Here is a 17,097-nt window from a genome sequence, read left to right as displayed (position 1 = left end):
AATGGAAGTTAAAGGAATCATAGTTTTCCCTCACCATTATTTATGTCTCATGCTAGCTGCAGTGCTCCAGCAAGACTCAGCACAAGCTGGAAGAACAGCATCTCATTTTCTGTTTGGGAACCCTGCAGCCTTCAGGACAAACATCATATTCAATATTTTTAGACCTGAATACTTTTTTCTAGGTTCTTTTCCCACTCTACACCCTAGGCATTGTTATCACATGGGCTACTTCCAGCACAACCAACCCCTTTTTACCCACTTCTGGCTTTTGTAACCAGCTCTTCTCCAGTCTTGGCTTATCACTGTCCATCTCCTTGTCTGACCAACTGCTGTTCTCTCTCTTTCTTTCTCTCTCTCTCTGGGTTCCATCTCTACCAGCTGTGCTCTTTTAAACCCCTTTCCCGCGTCCTCAGCATATACACCAACTTTCTACTAGAAAGAACACTGGACCCAAAATATTAACTCTGCTTTCTTTCCACAGATGCTGCCAGACCTGCTGAGTTCATGCAAAAATTTCTGTTTTTGTTTCAGATTTCCAGCATCCACAGCTCTTGGCTTCATTCTATGTTCTGGCAACGTGGGCTTGAATCCCACCGTGGCAGATCATGAAACTGATTTTAATAAAACTTTGAGACAAAAAGATAGCCTAATGTTGACTGCGTAGCCACTAGATTCTTGTAAAAACCCTCCTGATTCACTTAATGTCCTTTAGGGGGTGAAATCTGCATCCTCACTTGGTTTACCCTACCTGTGACTCCAGGCAGATAATGATGTGGCTGATTCTAAACTGCCCACTGGGCAATAAAAGTTACCGTAATCAGCAATACCCCTATCCCATGAGCCAAGACAAAAAAAAGCTCATGATTTTGTTCAGTCTCAATCAGCCATTTGACTACTCATCAGGCTAAACTCCAGTTGTGTGGAATGGATCCTATATAACGGAAAGCCTGAATTCACAATCTGACTCTCATGTCTTTGTTGGCAAAATAGACTGTCCCAATCCATCAGGAAGGACCATGTTAAATGAGAGATTACGGAGATCATCTCAGACATAAATAACTTCAAAACTGAAGACTGTGCACACGTTTGTACATCCGTGAGGCATGGATAGAGTTAACAGCCACCATTGCCCACTGACATAGACCTTCACTGCACATGTACAGATAGCCTCTTGGCAAGGGGCTGTGAACATGCTTCAAAAATTATAGATTAAAAATAAATACAAATGAGCACCCATCATTCTCTGAGCTAAAGATAATTTGCCATCAAGGGTGATGAGAAGAAATCACTCTGAAAAACTTAATTGCATAAAAATCCATAAAAATATGCGAGTGCATTAGATTTCCATTGGCACAGCAGGTTTAGTGAGACACATGCCTTAGAAACATGCACACCTACATTTGTTCTCAGTGCCATCCATTGCCAGCATCAGCTTGTCAATTTTCTCCTGTTCGATAACGTTTACATGCTGTTGGGAAGGGAAACAAGAATGTCAGAAGATGTGCAGCCCCGTCAATGGGTGATTAATGAAACCCAGTTTCGGATTAAAAATAAATGAAAATTGTAAATGAGGTGCAGCATAGAGAAATCACATTTAGCCAAAATCCACTTTGATGTTTGGATTCATTCAAAACCAGCACTTTACTGAGTCTAGGCATTGATTGCTAGAACACTAACGTACATATCTGGTTAGTTCAGTTGGCTGGTCAGCTGATTCACAACAATGAATGATGCCAATAGTGTGGGTTCAATTCCTACACGGCTGAGTTTATCATGAAGGACTCCCATTACCTAAGGGGAGATGACTCTCCTTTAATGAGAGAGCTTCCCTATAGTCTGTGGAATTATGGTGCTGTTAGCTTTAAAGTAGATACCATTAGAGAGCAGAGATAACAAGGTGTAGAGCTGGATCAATACAGCAGTCCAAATAGCATCCGAGGAGCAGGAAAGCTGATGTTTTGGGCCTAGGCCCTTCTTCAGAAATGTTATCAGAAACACCTTGTTATCTCAGATTCTCCAGCATCAGCAGTTCCTGCTATCTCTGAAACCATTAGAGAACAGTTTGGAGATGGGGGATTGAAATTACTCCAAAAGAGGCCCATTTCCTGTCACCAAGTCACCTTTTATTGACATGTGGAAAGTCTTTGACACTAATCAAGCTTCTTCAGAGCCAGCTGTCAGTGTCCAAAACATCTGAAACTCCTGTTTTCATCTGTCAGCAAGTGCTCCCTAAATGGACCATATTATCAGCCCCATTAACAGCCTGGGGGAGGTGATGGTTCAGTGGTATTATTGCTGTATTGTTAATCTAGAGACCCAGAAAATGTTTTGGGGACCTGGGTTCGAATCCCACCATGGCAGATGGTGGAATTTGAATTCAATAAAAACATCTGGAATGTAGAGTCTAATGATGACTGAGAGTCCATTATTGAATGTTGGGAAAAGCCCATCTCGTTCACTAATGTCCTTTAGGGAAGGAACCTGCCATCCTTACCAGGTCTGGTCTACATGTGACTCCAGGCCCACAGCAATATGGTTGCCTCTTAACTGCCCTCTGGGCAATAAATGCTGTCTAGCCAGCGACACCCTCATCCCCCTTTCTTTTCAAGCCTTTGCAAATAATATATTTATTTCCAAAAGTGAGCTCCTCACATCTGCTCATCTGCCCTTACCACTGCTTTGTGTCACGGGCAGCGTAAAACATGGGTCAACAGACTCAGTAATAAGCTTCAGTGCCCACTAATTAAAAGTGGAAGGCTGGTTACCCAGGTTGGCACTCATCCACCCACTATATTATAGGGAGTGGGTCAGAGGTGGATTAGAATTGATGGGCTTGCCGCGCAGTCATGTTTTACATGGTCACCTTATACCCCCTGGTGGAGGTGAAATCCAGCCCACTCTGTAGTTGTCAGAATGTGGGATATAACCCAGAGGACAAAGTGAATTTGCACTGGGGAGCGGGGAAAATGCTTCACACTGACGACAAGTTTATTGCTTAGATACCTGCTTGTATGTGAAATCACGGTGGCTCAGTGGTTAGCACTGCCGCCTCACAGTGCCAGGTACCCGGGTTCAGTTCGATTCCACCCTCGGGTGACAGCCTGTGTAGAGTTGGCATATTCTCTCTATGTTGGTGTGGGGTTCGTCTAGGTGCTCCAGTTTCCTCCCGTACCCCAAAGATGTGCAGGGTAGGTGGATTGGCCGTGCCAAATTGCCTGTAGTGTTCAGGGATGTGCAAATTGGGTGGGATGCTTTGAGGTTAGGTGTGGACTGGTTGGGCTGAAGGGCCTGTTTCCATACTATAGGGATTCTGTGATCCTATCATAGGATCGGTATAAGTCCAATGATCAAAGTACTGTCTTGGTTTTGATTAGAATGCATAACTTCTGGCTGTTCATTGCAGATTACACAACTGCCATCACTTTCCATTTGTTCCTCATCTCTGCCTCACACATTAATCCAGTATTTACCAGCATCAAATGCTAAAGGTTGCGCCCATGCAGATATTAGCTCTTGTATGAAGAACTTGCTTCATTCAAGCAATAAATTAGAACCACTGCAATACACATCCCAGATGAATTGCTGCTTATTACAGGCTATAACACAAGTGGATAAAAAGGTCAAGTATACACAATGCTGCTAATAGAAAAAACATGTGGAAAAAATCTTTAGTAACCATAAAAAGTAGCAGCATCACACTACTCTAAATGTTAGAATAATATTCATGGGAATCATGCATATCATTCTTATTTTAATGATTTTTCAAACAATTTTTCAACTGGGAGTTTAACTGTTTTAAAATCACGGTAATACATGTACATTAAAATACATCACAGCACTCCCAATAGAAATAAGAGAATAGGATAGACATATGGAGATATGAGGAATGTTTCTTTAAAAAAAATACGAATGAGTAGCTGGAATTTGGAATGCACTCGGAGTTGTGGAAACGTATTCAACAGTAGCTCCCAGTATGAAATTGATGAAGGGAACAAATTTTCATGGATATCTGGGAAGTGTGGGGAATAGCAGGAATAATCTAATTGCATTTCAGGGGAGCTGGTGCTGTAGAACAGAGACCTAGGAGTTCACGTATATAATTCTTTGAAGTTTGCAACACATTGAGATGAGGTGGCTAAGAAGGTGTTTAGCATGCTTGCCTTCATTGCTCAGTCCTTTGAGTATAGGAGTTGGGAAGTTATGCTGAGGCCTGTTCTGGAGTAGCATTTCCAGTTCTGGTCACCCGGTTATATGAAAGATATTATTAAGCTAGAGAAGGTTCAGAAAAGATTTACCAGGATGTTGCCAGGAATGGAGAGTTTGAGTTATAAGGAGAACCTGGATAGGCTGGGACTTTTTCCACTGGAGCTGAGGGTGTGACCACATCAAGGTTTATGAACTCATGAAGGGTGTGGAAGAGGTAAATGGTCAAAGTCATTTCCTCAGGGTAGAGGAGTCCAAAATTAGAGGGCAATGGTTTAAAGCAGGAAGGGAAAATTTGAAAGGGACCTGAGGGGCAACTTTTCAGGCAGAGGATGGTGCACGTATGGAATGGGCCACCAGAGGAAGTGGTAATACAATTATAACATTTGAAAGGCATCTAGGTTGGTACATGAACAGGAAGGGCTTAGAGGTATACGGGCCAAATGCTGATAAATGGGACTAGATTAAGTTAAGATTTCTGTTCAGCATGGACGAATTGGACTGAAGGGTCTGTTTCCATGCTCTATGACTCTATACCTAATGCAGAATTAAAATCTTTTCTACTCCCTAGTTCCCATTCCCTACTCCCAGCTATCATGGTATTAACTTTTCAGAAAGTTACCAAAATTTTTGTGGCATTGAGCCCAAAACGCTTACAAGGCCCTCTCAGTTTTCCTAAAGCAAGTCTTGAAATTTGATTTAACGAGATAACAAAATGTGGAGCTGAATTAACATCACCTGATGAAGGGTCTAGGCCCGAAATGTCAGCTTTTGTGCTGCTAAGATGCTGCTTGCACTGCTGTGTTTATCCAGCTCCACACTTTGTTATCTCGGATTCTCCAGCATCTGCTATCTTTGAAATTTGATTTGCATGTTTTTGCAAGTTTATTGTTGTTGGGTTAGCATTTCTTTTTATCTTGAAATTATAACATGAATGCAGAAAATGGTAGTGCCCCTTCAAATCAGATGCAATTAAACCAATAATGGGGCATGAGAACAAGTACAAAAATAAGTCATGCTACAGGGCAACAGCTGAGTTGTCATGGATGTGTTATATTTTGCCAACATTGTCAGATATTGATTTTAACAAAACATCAATAGAAACCATGCCAGAATGTGATAGTATCTGGGGTTCCCAAAAGTATTCAAATACCTTTTATCCTTAATGCCTGTTCAACAACACCGTGGAGAGAGAATATCCCAAGAAACCTATATCCAAATCTAAGTTCAAACAATCCATCAGTAGTTAAGAGAATTAAGAGCCTATGGATGCTGTGTCAATTTTATGCGGACAGCAGCACACAGTTTTAATGGGAAGCTGTGTGAAAATTTCTTACAAAACATTAGCAAAAATTGATTTGCAAAAGATATCCCAAAAAGTGCTCAATCTATTTAAATGGTTTATGGCACAGTATGCTTTAGGACCTAGCAGCAAGAATTTGCATCTAAGCCATTTCGGCAAAGTATACCACTGTCCCCAGGAGCTTCAAAAGTTGGGCAAATTTAATTTTGACTAAATTCTTTTTAGAACTTTCAATTCTTCTGCTGTTTTACCATTGAACAAGGCTGGTTGTAATGAACAATTGGCACCATGATACTAGATACATTTTGATTTGATTTGATTTATTGTCACATGTACCTGGATAAAGAGAAAAGTTTTGTTTTGCATGCAGTACAGGCAGATCATTCTATACAAAGTGCATTAAGGTAACGGAACAGAATGAGGAATACAATGTTACATTTGCAGAGAAGGTGCACAGAGAACGAGATCTTTACAGGTCCATTTTGATTTTAACTCGTCCATTTGACAGGCATTAAAATAACTTGTATTGGACAATGGGCTGGGATGGGGCTGGGGGCTGCAGTTTTAGTCCCTCCACTCCAACCTAGCAGGCTGTGCTCGGCAGTCTATCCTGTATATTAATTGACATTGGCTGTAGTTGAATTCAAGCATGCTCACTTGGTGAGATATTAACCCTCCTGAGGTTGCTTGCTTGAAGGAGGTAATGTTCAGGTCTTCTCAAGTAATAGGGAAAATAGATTTTTTTGAAATTATATGTCTTTTAAAGCTACAGTTTTCCGGCTGCAGTTACAATGTCCAATGGGAGAAGAAAAGGATTATAAATCATTTGACTGCATTTGCTCTGAAAAGCCGATCTAGCTCCTCTGTGCATTATTCATGTAGCCCTTGAAATACCAGAATACTTTAGAGTCATTTCTGCACATTGATGTTGAACAGGCATTGAGGATAAAAAGTATTTGAATACTTTTGGGAACCCCAGATACTATCACATTCTAGCATGGATTATATCGATGCGTTGTTAAAATCAAAAGCCAACAATGTTGGCAAAATATAACACGTCCAATAACCTTAGAGAAAAGTAGGTCTTTCATCAAAAGCAATTTCTTTTTAAGTTCAATGCATTAACTTTTTTAAAAAATTTTCAGAGAGTGCAGACCTACTGCATAATCCTGGCATTTATGTTTGCATTCAAATTTCCTGTAATAGTAGCTTTCCAAAGAAATTCTATTAACTATTTCCAATTTTGCTGTTTGGTGTGTGTGGTAGAAGTCAAATTGACCTTCTGTAGTTCAGCTAAATTAACCAGGTCATTATCAAATGTTTTTGAGATAATAGTTAAATATGTGGAGCGAGAGCAAATCTTCAAAACAAATCACAAAGGAACACCTCGGCTCGGTTCGCGACAAACAACTGCACCTCCCAGTCGTGAACCATTTCAACGCCCCCCTCCTATTCAGCAGATGTCATGTCCATCCTGGGCCTCCTGCAGTGCCACAATGATGCCACCCGAAGGTTGCAAGAACAGCAACTCATATTTAACTCGGGAACCCTGTGGCCCAATGGTATCAATGTGGACTTCACAAGCTTCAAAATCTCCCCTTCCCCCAATGCATCCCAAAACCAGCGCAGCTCATCCCCGCCTCCCTAACCTGTCCTTCCTCCCACCCATCCACTCCTCCCACCTCAAGCCCACCCCCATTTCCTACCTACGAGCCTCATCCTGCATCCTTGACCTGTCTGTCCTCCCTGGACTGACGTATCCCTTCCCTAACTCCCCATCGACACTCACTTTTACTGGCTCCATCCTCACCTCTTTAACTTGTCTGTCTCCTCTCCATCTATCTTCTCCTTTATCCATCTTCTATCCGCCTCCCCCTCTCTGCCTATTTATTTCAGAATCCCCTTCCTCTCCCCCATTTCTCAAGAAGGTTCTAGACCCGAAACATCAGCCTTCCTGCTCCTCTGATGCTGCCTGGCCTGCTGTGTTCATCCAGCTCTATGCCTTGTTATCTCAGATTCTCCAGCATCGGCAGTTTCTGCTATCTCAGTAACAATTTTAACCACAATGTTATCAAATGTGATGATATCATGACACTATTAAATACATGTCTCAATACTGTTTTAATTTGCAATATCCTAAATTCCCACTGTTGTAGTTCGACTGGGTTAAAACTAAATTTAGAAGCATAGTAATGCCCCATTCACTTTAAGGATTAGCATCGATGACAAGATTGGAGGTCAGCCATCCAGTGCGATGGAGTCAGTATAAATAGGCTACTTTTTTGCAAAAATTGATCATGGAATGTAGACATTGCTAGCAAGGCCAGCATTAGTTCTCAATCCCCAATTGTCCTGGAGAAGACAATGGTGAGCTGCCTTCGGAACTGCTGCAGTCCTTTGGAATACCTGCAGTGCAGTTTGGAAGGGTCTCATCCTTCTGCAAGAGTCGCAGACAATTTTACCACTTTGTAAGCTTGTAATTTTGAAAGGAGGTCAGAGATGAGACACTTTAGTATCAGTTTTGTCAATGCCCGTTCTTCCTTACTGCACCAAAACTACCATAATTTGGAACTACTTCCATAACAATCAGGGTATTAGGCACAAACTGAATTTAATTGATCGAACTAGGCATCTCTGATCAAGGTATGAGACATATATACTAAGAACTTTCAACAGAACAAGTATGACAATAAAACCTACCTGTTTAATCAGCTCAGGTGCTATTAATGTATTGATGTTATCAACAGCTGTTGTAACTCCTGGAATAAACAAGCAAATTAATCATTGTTTAACCACATGCACTACAGGCATTAGTGGACCACCTGCTTGAATTATTACAATACAGATTTCAAACCTGTCTTTTTACTCAACATGATCCATATGTAAACTGGGGTCACATCTGAATCAGGAAACAAAGATACATCTACTGATGCCTGCATCAAGTATTAGTTAGCAAAAGACATGCTCCCTTAGTTAGTTTCATCACAGATGCACTGGTTACCTGGCTACATAAAGCAGGTCCAAGGAACTGGTTAACATACTTAACGGCTCGCGAGACACCTGGCAAAAGTGAAAAAGGAGGTTCAGTTGAACAGGAAACATTGGAAAGGAAAACTGATCCATATAAGAGTGAAGTCAAGGTGACCCAGGAAGAAAGGGCCAGCATAATCTACTGAATCCTGAAATAACTCCACAGAGGCTGGTATCTCGTCACCAAGTCATCCTCTCTTTACATGTGTACAGTACTTGACACGGATCCAGCTCCCTCAGAACTAGCTCTCAGAGTGAGCCGAACCTCTGACACTCCTGTTTATATCTGTCAGCCAGGGCTTCCTGAATGAACCAGATTAACAGCCCCAATCAGGGAACTCATATTCTACGAGGTCCACCTGGCTGGCCTCACTCCAATCACAACAAATCCAACTTAAGACTCTTTGTGATATGTCCCTAATGAAGAACTGATTCCAATTGATGTGATAACTGAATTCAGCAGGCAGTCTGTTGGGCTGTAACACAGATGAAAGCACAGCATGTGCACACATACTGTAACATGGAAGTGGTGAGAGTAACAATTCCTTTCCAGCAACTATCCCAGTCTAGGCAGATATTTACAACTGCAAAGATACCATGGAATTCTGTGGAGACACTAAATCTGTCTTAGTTGTCTTACAAAAAGAACCAACACAATAAAATGAGTGTTATGTCCATTGCCCAGCGAGGCACTTACAAATAGATTACTGTGTTAAAGCACTCTGGAAAAATAAGCTCTTAAGAAGTGCTAAAAGGGCGTGGCAACGATTGTGCAGACACAATGCCAGACTCTCACCTTAAAAAGAAAGTACAAATCACAAATCAAACATTGCAACAGCTAAGTGTTTATTATTTGGTAAGATAAGAAGTCCAGCTTGTTTTTAAGGTTGAGAATATAAAAGTAATAATATTAAAGTACCAACTCCTAAGTCCCTTCAATACAGTGTGGAGCTGGAAGAACACAGCAGTTCAGGCAGCAGAGGAGCAGGAAAGTGGATGTTTTGGGTCAGGGCCCTTCATCAGGACTGGGGAGGGGAAGGGAGCTCAGAAATAAATAGAGGGAGGAGGGTGGGGCTGGGAGAAGGTAGGTGTTATGGTGATAGGTGGGTGTAGGTGGGGGAAGTGGAGATTGGTCACTATGAAGGGTGGATGGATAGGTGGGAAAGAAGATGGACAGGTTGTGTCAGGTCAAGAAGGTAGGGATGACAGTTAGGGTGGGACATGGGATGAGGCCGGGGGTGGGGGGGGGGGTAGAGATTTTGAAACTGGTGAATTCTATGTTGAGGCCATCGGGCTGCAGCATCCCAAGGCAGAATATATGAGATGTTGTTCCTCCAGTTTGTGGGTGGTTCATTGTGACACTGGAGAAAGCCCAGGATGGACCTGTCATCAAGGGAGTGGGAGGGGGAGTTAAAATGGTTGGCAACTGGAAGGTGTTATTGATTACAGTGTACAGAACACAGGTGCTTCGCGAATCAGTCACTGAGTCTGTGTATGGTCTCACCAATGTAGAGGAGACTGCATCTTGTAACCAGAAGGTAATGTTGACTTTAGCATACAGAACGCAGATGCGACAGAAGGTGACATGTCATGGAAAGTGGCTTGGAAAGTGTAAAAGTTCACAGCATTGCCATGGGCGTCACCCAAGATGATGTTAAATATCAAGGGGGTAAATTTTTAATTGTATCCTGGGCACATAATTGACATTGTACATTGGCTTTATGATTTCCACTGGGCTGGTGTTGCACCTGGTGTGAATGACATTGAGCAGATCTGTGAGGGCAAGATAACAAGTGTATCATTTACAGCACTGACAACCTTCCTCCTTCACTGAGGAAATTCGCTTCTGTGGTAAGCCCAGGAAAACTTCCATACATGATCTGCAAAGTTCAAAGTCTTTCCACTTTCATTTCCTGATATGCTGTAGGAAAAAATTAAGTGCTACATAAAAGCAAAGAGAACACATAAAAAACTTGAAAAGCTTCGTTTCCATGTACATAATAACCAAAGCGGCATCTTCTGACCCTCACATGAATTTGGTGTTCTGAGTCCTCAGCATAAACTGAATAGGTAAAGAAAACACAGAGGATGTTAGCACTTTTGTCCAGTTTAGTGATGAAACAGGATATCTGATGATATGGAATATTGGACTACCTGGAATGCTGTGTGTAGTTTTGGACTCCCTACCCGAGAGGGGATGTGCTTGTCATTGAGATAGTGCAGTGAAGGTTCACTAGGCTGACACTGGGGATGGAAGGACAGTTGTATAAAGGGACTGGTGTTATCTGGTCCTGGGCCTGTTTTCATCAGACAGTTTAGAAGGATGACAGGGTTGAAGATTTACCAGGATGTTGCTGGGACTGGAAGGTTTGAGTTATAAGGAGAGGCTAGATAGACTCGAAATTTTTTCCCTTGGAGTGTAGGAGGTTGAGGGGTGACCTTACAGAAGTTTATAAAACCATGAGGGGTATAGATAAGGTGAATGCTAAAGGTCTTTTCCCTAGTACATGGGAGTTCAAAACTAGAGGGCATAACCTTCAGGAGATGGGAAAGATTTAAGCGGGATCTGACGGGCAACTTCTTCATACAAAGGAATGAACTGCTAGAGGAAGTAATTGATACAGGTACTGTAAGGCATTTCAAAACACATTTGGGCAGGTACATGAATAGGGAAGGTTTAGAGGGATATGGGCCAAACACATGCAAATAGAACTGGTTTAGCTTGGGAAACCTGGTCGGCATGGACAAAATCGGAACAAAGGGTCTGTTTCCATATGACTCTAAATGTGTAAAATTCTAACAGGACTGCATCGAACAGATGGAGAAAGGGTGTCTCCCCTGGTTGGGAACCAGGGATCACAGTATCAAGAAATGGTGTGGGCCATTTAGGGAAGCATTTCTTCACACTGTGGGTGGTCAACCTGTGGAATTCGCTAACACAGAAGGCAGTGGAGGCTGGGTCACTGACTACATTCAAAAAAGACATTGAAATTTATTTTTGGACAGTAAAGGCATCAAGGGTTATGGGTAGAAAGCAGGAATATGGTACTGGGATAGAGAATCAGCCATGGTCATCTTGAATAGTCTAGAAGGGTCGAGAGGCTGAATGACCTACTCCTGCTCCTGCTCCTATTATCCATATTTGTATGTAAAATGCATCAGATGGAACCTTTAGTGCTATTATTTCATTGATTTTCATTTGCCCCAAGAGTACAAAGACCCTTCAAAAGCCAGATCACGGACAGTAATTCTGTTTTAGGTAAGATTAAAGGGAGATGATGGTATAGTGGTGAGGTCACTGGTTTAGTAATCCAGAGATCCACCTCCAACCCACAGCAGTGGATGTAATTTAAATTAAAGTAACAAAATTGAACAACTGGGTTGGTGTAAGTAATGGTAACCATGAAATTATCATCGATCATTGTTAAAAAAAAACCCATCTCATTCACTAATGTTCTTTAACAAAGGAAATCTGCTGCCTTTACCTGGTCTGGCTTCCAGACCCACACCAATGTGGTTGACTCTTAACTTCTGTCAGCAACACCCAGCATGCCACTCAGTTCGAGTGCAGTTAGGAATAGGCAACAAATGCTGGCCTTGCTTGGAACAATCACATTCCAGAAATGGTGGGCAGCACATTGGCTCAGTGGTTAGCACTGAGGCTTCACAGCGCCAGGGACCTGGGTAGCTGTCTGTGTGGAGTTTGCACATTCTCCCCTTGTCTGCTTGGGTGCTCGGTTTCCTCTCACTGTCCAAAGATGTGCAGTTAGGTGGATTGGCCGTGCTAAATTGTCCATAGTGTCCGGGGATGTGCAGGCTGTGTGGATTAATCATGGGAAATGCAGGGTTATGGGGATTGGGTGGGGGAGGGTGTAGGCCTGTGTGGGAAGCCCTTTGGAGGGTCAGTGTGGACTTGATGGACTGAGTGGCCTGCTTCCACACTGTAGGGATTTTATGGATTAAGAAAAAAACAAAGCATAAATTCCGATGAGAATCGCCGATTATAATTTGCCAACATTCATCAGTCAACTAGGGCATGATCGAAAAGTGTTGCCGATGAAGAAAGTTCCTTGCCTAAATTGCTTATGTAAGGCAACCATTATGCATTTCAAATACATGTGAAATTATTTACACTTGAACAGATATTCTATGCAGTGTTGAAATGTGAAGATCAAGTCAATCGTTTAGGTCAATAACTTCAGGAATGAGCCAGGCTTGGTTGTTAGTTTGTGATAAGTTAGCAATCACCAGGAACAGCACAAGGGTTCCACAATTAGCATCTCTGACAAAAGGCTCTCTTCCCACCTCCCCACCTCTACCTTCCTCTAGCCCTGCAAACCTGCAAGAATTCTACATTTGTCCAGTTCTCCCTCTGTGTGGTTCACCTCTTCCACCAGTTTTTCTTTATCCCAGTCTATGGAATTCCCTCTCTGAACCTCTCTCTCTCTTTTTCTCATTTAGAACACTCTTTATCCATTTGTCTCAGCTTTTAACAACCAGTCACAAAATTTCTGCTGTTGGCTTAGAGTAAATCCTTGTCTGATTACACAGAGAAGCGCCTGGTTTTACTACATTAAAAGGCGTCACATAAAGACAAAATTCTGTTGCTGGAACTCAGATTATCGAAGCAATGCATAACTGCAACTTTGCGTCTTCAACATACTAGCAGTCTAATTAAACATTTGGTAGGTTGTTGATGCAACATTAACATTCCATCGACAGCAAAGACAGCTATGCCAGTGGAATACTAAGATGCAAACACTACAAGCACACAACTAGGCAATAATAAATTTGTTGCCGTTAACACCCAACAGTAATGCCAGCAGACCTCTGCTTTTTAAATGTTAAAATTTGGGTTGTGCAAACATCACAAGTGCACAGTGCTAAGCACCCTGATATTACCCTAGATCCACAAACTGCTTTGGAACAGCATTTACCTCAAGACTACACATAGTACACAAGGGATAAATTTCTGCTGATCCTCTGCATTAAAACTGCAAGCAGAAGCTGTCAACTATAAATGGTACTGTCAAAGAACAGAAAGTCAATTAAATTACTCACCATTACTAATAGCATCAAAACCTGAGTAGGGGTATGTCCTTATCACAAGTTATTAGCTCCCTGATGAATTGATGCTTTTGTCAAGGCTTTAATATTGATCAGAGCCTACAGCAGTAGTCCCATCTCCTACTGGCACTAAAATGTTGAAACTGGTCCATTTATTCCACACTGGACTTAAGAGTCATACACTCACAGACATATACAGCACGGAAACAGGCCCTTTGGTCCAACTCTTCCATGCCGAATTGATATCCTAAATAAATCTAGTCCCATTTGCCGGCATTTGGTCCATATCCCTTCCAGATGTATCTTAAATGCTGTAATTGCACCAGGCTCCACCACTTCCTCTGGCAGCCCATTTCATACAGGCACCACCCTCTGTATGAAAAAGCTATCCCGGAGGTCCCTTGTAAATCTTTCCCCTCTCACCTTAATCCTATGCCCTCTAGTTTTGGACTCCCCCACCCCAGAGAAAAGATCTTGTCAATTTACCCTATCCATGCCCTTCACGGTTTTATACTTAAAAGATGTAAACATTATACTAACCTAACCTGTACATTTGGTTAGACTGTAGCACACTGTACATTAAAATGTGAAAACCATATTGTGGGGTAGCCAGCACTGCGTACCTGCAGTCACAGGGAAATTTACACTTTGGGTGTAGCTTACTCCACCTTACAATGAACTCCACGTGATCACAAAGTTTATATCACAACTGAGAAACAGGGCCAGCAGATTAACTTACCTTTTCCCAAAAATCGCGTTTTGTCACTATCTCGAAGTTCCAGTGCTTCATAAATGCCAGTGGATGCACCACTGGGAACTGATGCTCTGAACAGACCTGTAGGCAGGGTTTTAAACAAAGAGCATTTAATAAAGTCATAGCTGGAGATAAAATGTAAGAAGAGATAATGGGAACTGCAGATGCTGGAGAATACAAGATAACAAAGTGTGGAGCTGGATGAACACAGCAGGCCCAGCAGCATCTCAGGAGCACAAAAGTTGACATTTTGGGCCTAGACCCTTCATCAGAGAGGGGGATTGGGAGAGGATTCTGAAATAAATAGGGAGAGAGGGGAAGTCGGGCTGAAGATAGATAGAGGAGAAGATAGGCGCGGAGGAGAATATGGGTGGGGCGGTAGGGAGGGGATAGGTCAGTGCGGGGAGGATGGACAGGTCAAGGGGGCGGGATGAGTTTAGTAAGTAGGTATGTTTTCTTGACATTTCGGGCCTAGACCCTTCCCCCGAAACGTCAGCTTTCCTGCTCCTCTGATGCTGCTTGGCCTGCTGTGTTCATCCAGCTCCACACCTTGTTATCTCAGATTCTCCAGCATCTGCAGTTCCCACTATCACTCAAAATGTTAACTCCGCTTTCTCTCCACGGATGCTGCCAGACCTGCTGAATTTCTCCAGCTATATCTGTTTTTGTTTCAGATTTCCAACATCTGCATTTCTCTGTTCTATTTGTTGTTTTGCTTTTAGAGTACTTTTGTCTTTTTTAAAAAAGTAGTTAACTTTAGTCTTCAAGGGAAGTAATGGCACTTAAGAGTAATTCATTGCACATGAAGCCCTTTGAAATATTGGAGGTCAAGGTGCTAAATTAATGCCAGTGTTTCATTGCCAAATTTATTCAAATAGGCACCTGCCTTTAAAAAGATACCAAAGCTAATCAGAAACTAGACCCCAAAATATTTCATAATAAAGCCAAAAGATAGCAGACTTATTATAAAACTAAAGAAATAGTTAAATGAAGTTGAAACATTGACATTAGTTTGTTTATGAAAAAAAAAGTTTTGAAATTTCCCAAAAAGGATAATGCAGCAATCTTAAGGGGGGCACTGAGGTTTGAAGGACATTACAGATATTTTAAACACTCTTTACAAATGCATTGATCCAATTTACTCCATCATCAATCAATCCCAGATCTTGGCAGATGCAACTTCATCTGTTCATTCACCTTGAACTGGGATAGCACAGAAGGTGGGAAATGGGAAAATACTATTCACGCTTGGGAATGTTAGAACGCCTAAGTACAATTCATTTCATCAGTTTTTGGTTAAAAGGTTCTTTGTCTTCAAAATATAGTTGTTTAAAGATCAGTCCACTTTGGAACTATTCCCTTTAAAGGAGGTGTTTCAGTTGTCTTTAAAATTAAAAAAAAATGCTGGTTTCACACTTTTCTCAAAAGAGGTTCCTTTTTAAACTCAAAATTCCGAGAACTGATGTGATTGCAATTTTAAACATTCTAATTTTACAAGGAAAACTGTGTCAACAAGTAGCGAGGTTTGGAAATGCATAAGCAGCAAGACTCAAATCCTAAAGCAGGAAGATTTTAATTAGCAACAGAGGGCTTTGGTTTCACAGCTCATTTTCACAACTGAAACCTTCATTCTGTCTGTCAAAGTCAGTTTACTGTTGCTTAGACTGACAGACACCGCCCGCTGCTCTGGCCCGCCCGTGTATGGCAAAACAGTTCTGGAACGTAAACCGAAGCCTCTTTGCTGAGTTTGACACTTTAGTTCACCTCATGGTTTGTTGGGCATTCTGCAAAATCATATCAAAAACAGAAATTGCTGGAGAAGCTCAGCAGGTTTTGCTGCATCCGTGGGGAGAAGCAGAGTTAATGTTGCGAGTCCAGTGACCTTTCCACAGAACTTCATCAGATTCATAGAGTCACAGAGCTGTACAGCACAGAAACAGAACCTTCAGTCCAACTCATCCATGCTAAGTGGGTATTCTAAATTAATCTGGTCCAATTTGCCAGCATTTGACCCATATCCCATCATCGTCTGACACTTCCGCCATCTGCAATCTGACCCCACCACCAAAGACTTTTTTCCCTCCCTACCCTTATCTGCTTTCTGAAGGGACCACTCCCTCCATGACTCCCTTGTCCACTCCACACTCCCCTCCAACCCCACCACCCCCTGCATTTTTCCCTGAAACCGCAAGAAGTGCTACACCTGCCCCTACACCTCCCTCCTCACCCCCATCCCAGGCCCTAAGAAGACCTTCCACATCAAACAGATGTTCGTTTGCGCATATATTTTACTATCCTCCATGAGCCTATCCAAAATCGCTTCAGGCAGTGTATTCCAGATCACAACCCAGTGGAAGACTAGGATAGGCTAGACAGTCTTGCCCTGTACCCTCTGCAGTTTAGAATCATCACAGGTGGCTTAATTGAAATAAAGAAGATCCTGAGAGGTCTTGACCAGCTGGATGCGGATAGAATATTTCCCCTTGTGGGAGATTCTAGAACAAGGAATCATAATTTAAAATTAAAGGGTCAACCATTTGAGGAGAGATGAGGAAAAAATAGAATTCTCTCGGGTTGAGAGACTTGGAATTTCCTTCCTCAAAAAGTGGTAGAGGCGGAATCTTTAAATATTTTTTAAAGCAGAGGTAGATAGATTTTTGATGACCAAGGAGGGAATGACAGATTTTCGGGTATATACAGGAGTATAGAGTTGAGGTTAAAATTAGATCAGCCACGATCT

General features: G+C 42.0%; 1 protein-coding gene across 12 annotated transcripts in view; it reads right to left on the bottom strand.

Moving 5' to 3' along the window:
* Nucleotides 1-17,097, bottom strand: part of eno1a (enolase 1a, (alpha)) — a 73,689-nt gene that overhangs the window by 32,020 nt on the left and 24,572 nt on the right. For 7 of the 12 annotated variants that reach the window (XM_048561245.1, XM_059638109.1, XM_048561249.2 and 4 more), the window contains 3 exons: nucleotides 14,343-14,438; nucleotides 8,207-8,265; nucleotides 1,399-1,468 (listed from right to left, as the gene is read on the bottom strand). In XM_048561245.1, coding sequence (XP_048417202.1) covers nucleotides 1,399-1,468; nucleotides 8,207-8,265; nucleotides 14,343-14,438 — 225 coding nt within the window. Of the gene's footprint in view, nucleotides 1-1,398; nucleotides 1,469-8,206; nucleotides 8,266-8,507; nucleotides 8,567-13,597; nucleotides 13,697-14,342; nucleotides 14,439-17,097 lie in introns of those variants that run through there. The other 5 variants (XM_059638110.1, XM_059638104.1, XM_059638107.1 and 2 more) reach the window with 3 other exon arrangements.

The sequence above is a fragment of the Stegostoma tigrinum genome, chromosome 28 (assembly GCF_030684315.1).
Source record: "Stegostoma tigrinum isolate sSteTig4 chromosome 28, sSteTig4.hap1, whole genome shotgun sequence".
Taxonomy (NCBI): domain Eukaryota; kingdom Metazoa; phylum Chordata; class Chondrichthyes; order Orectolobiformes; family Stegostomatidae; genus Stegostoma; species Stegostoma tigrinum.
The sequence above is the reverse complement of the archived record's forward strand: the minus strand, read 5'-3'. Positions and strand labels throughout refer to the sequence as shown.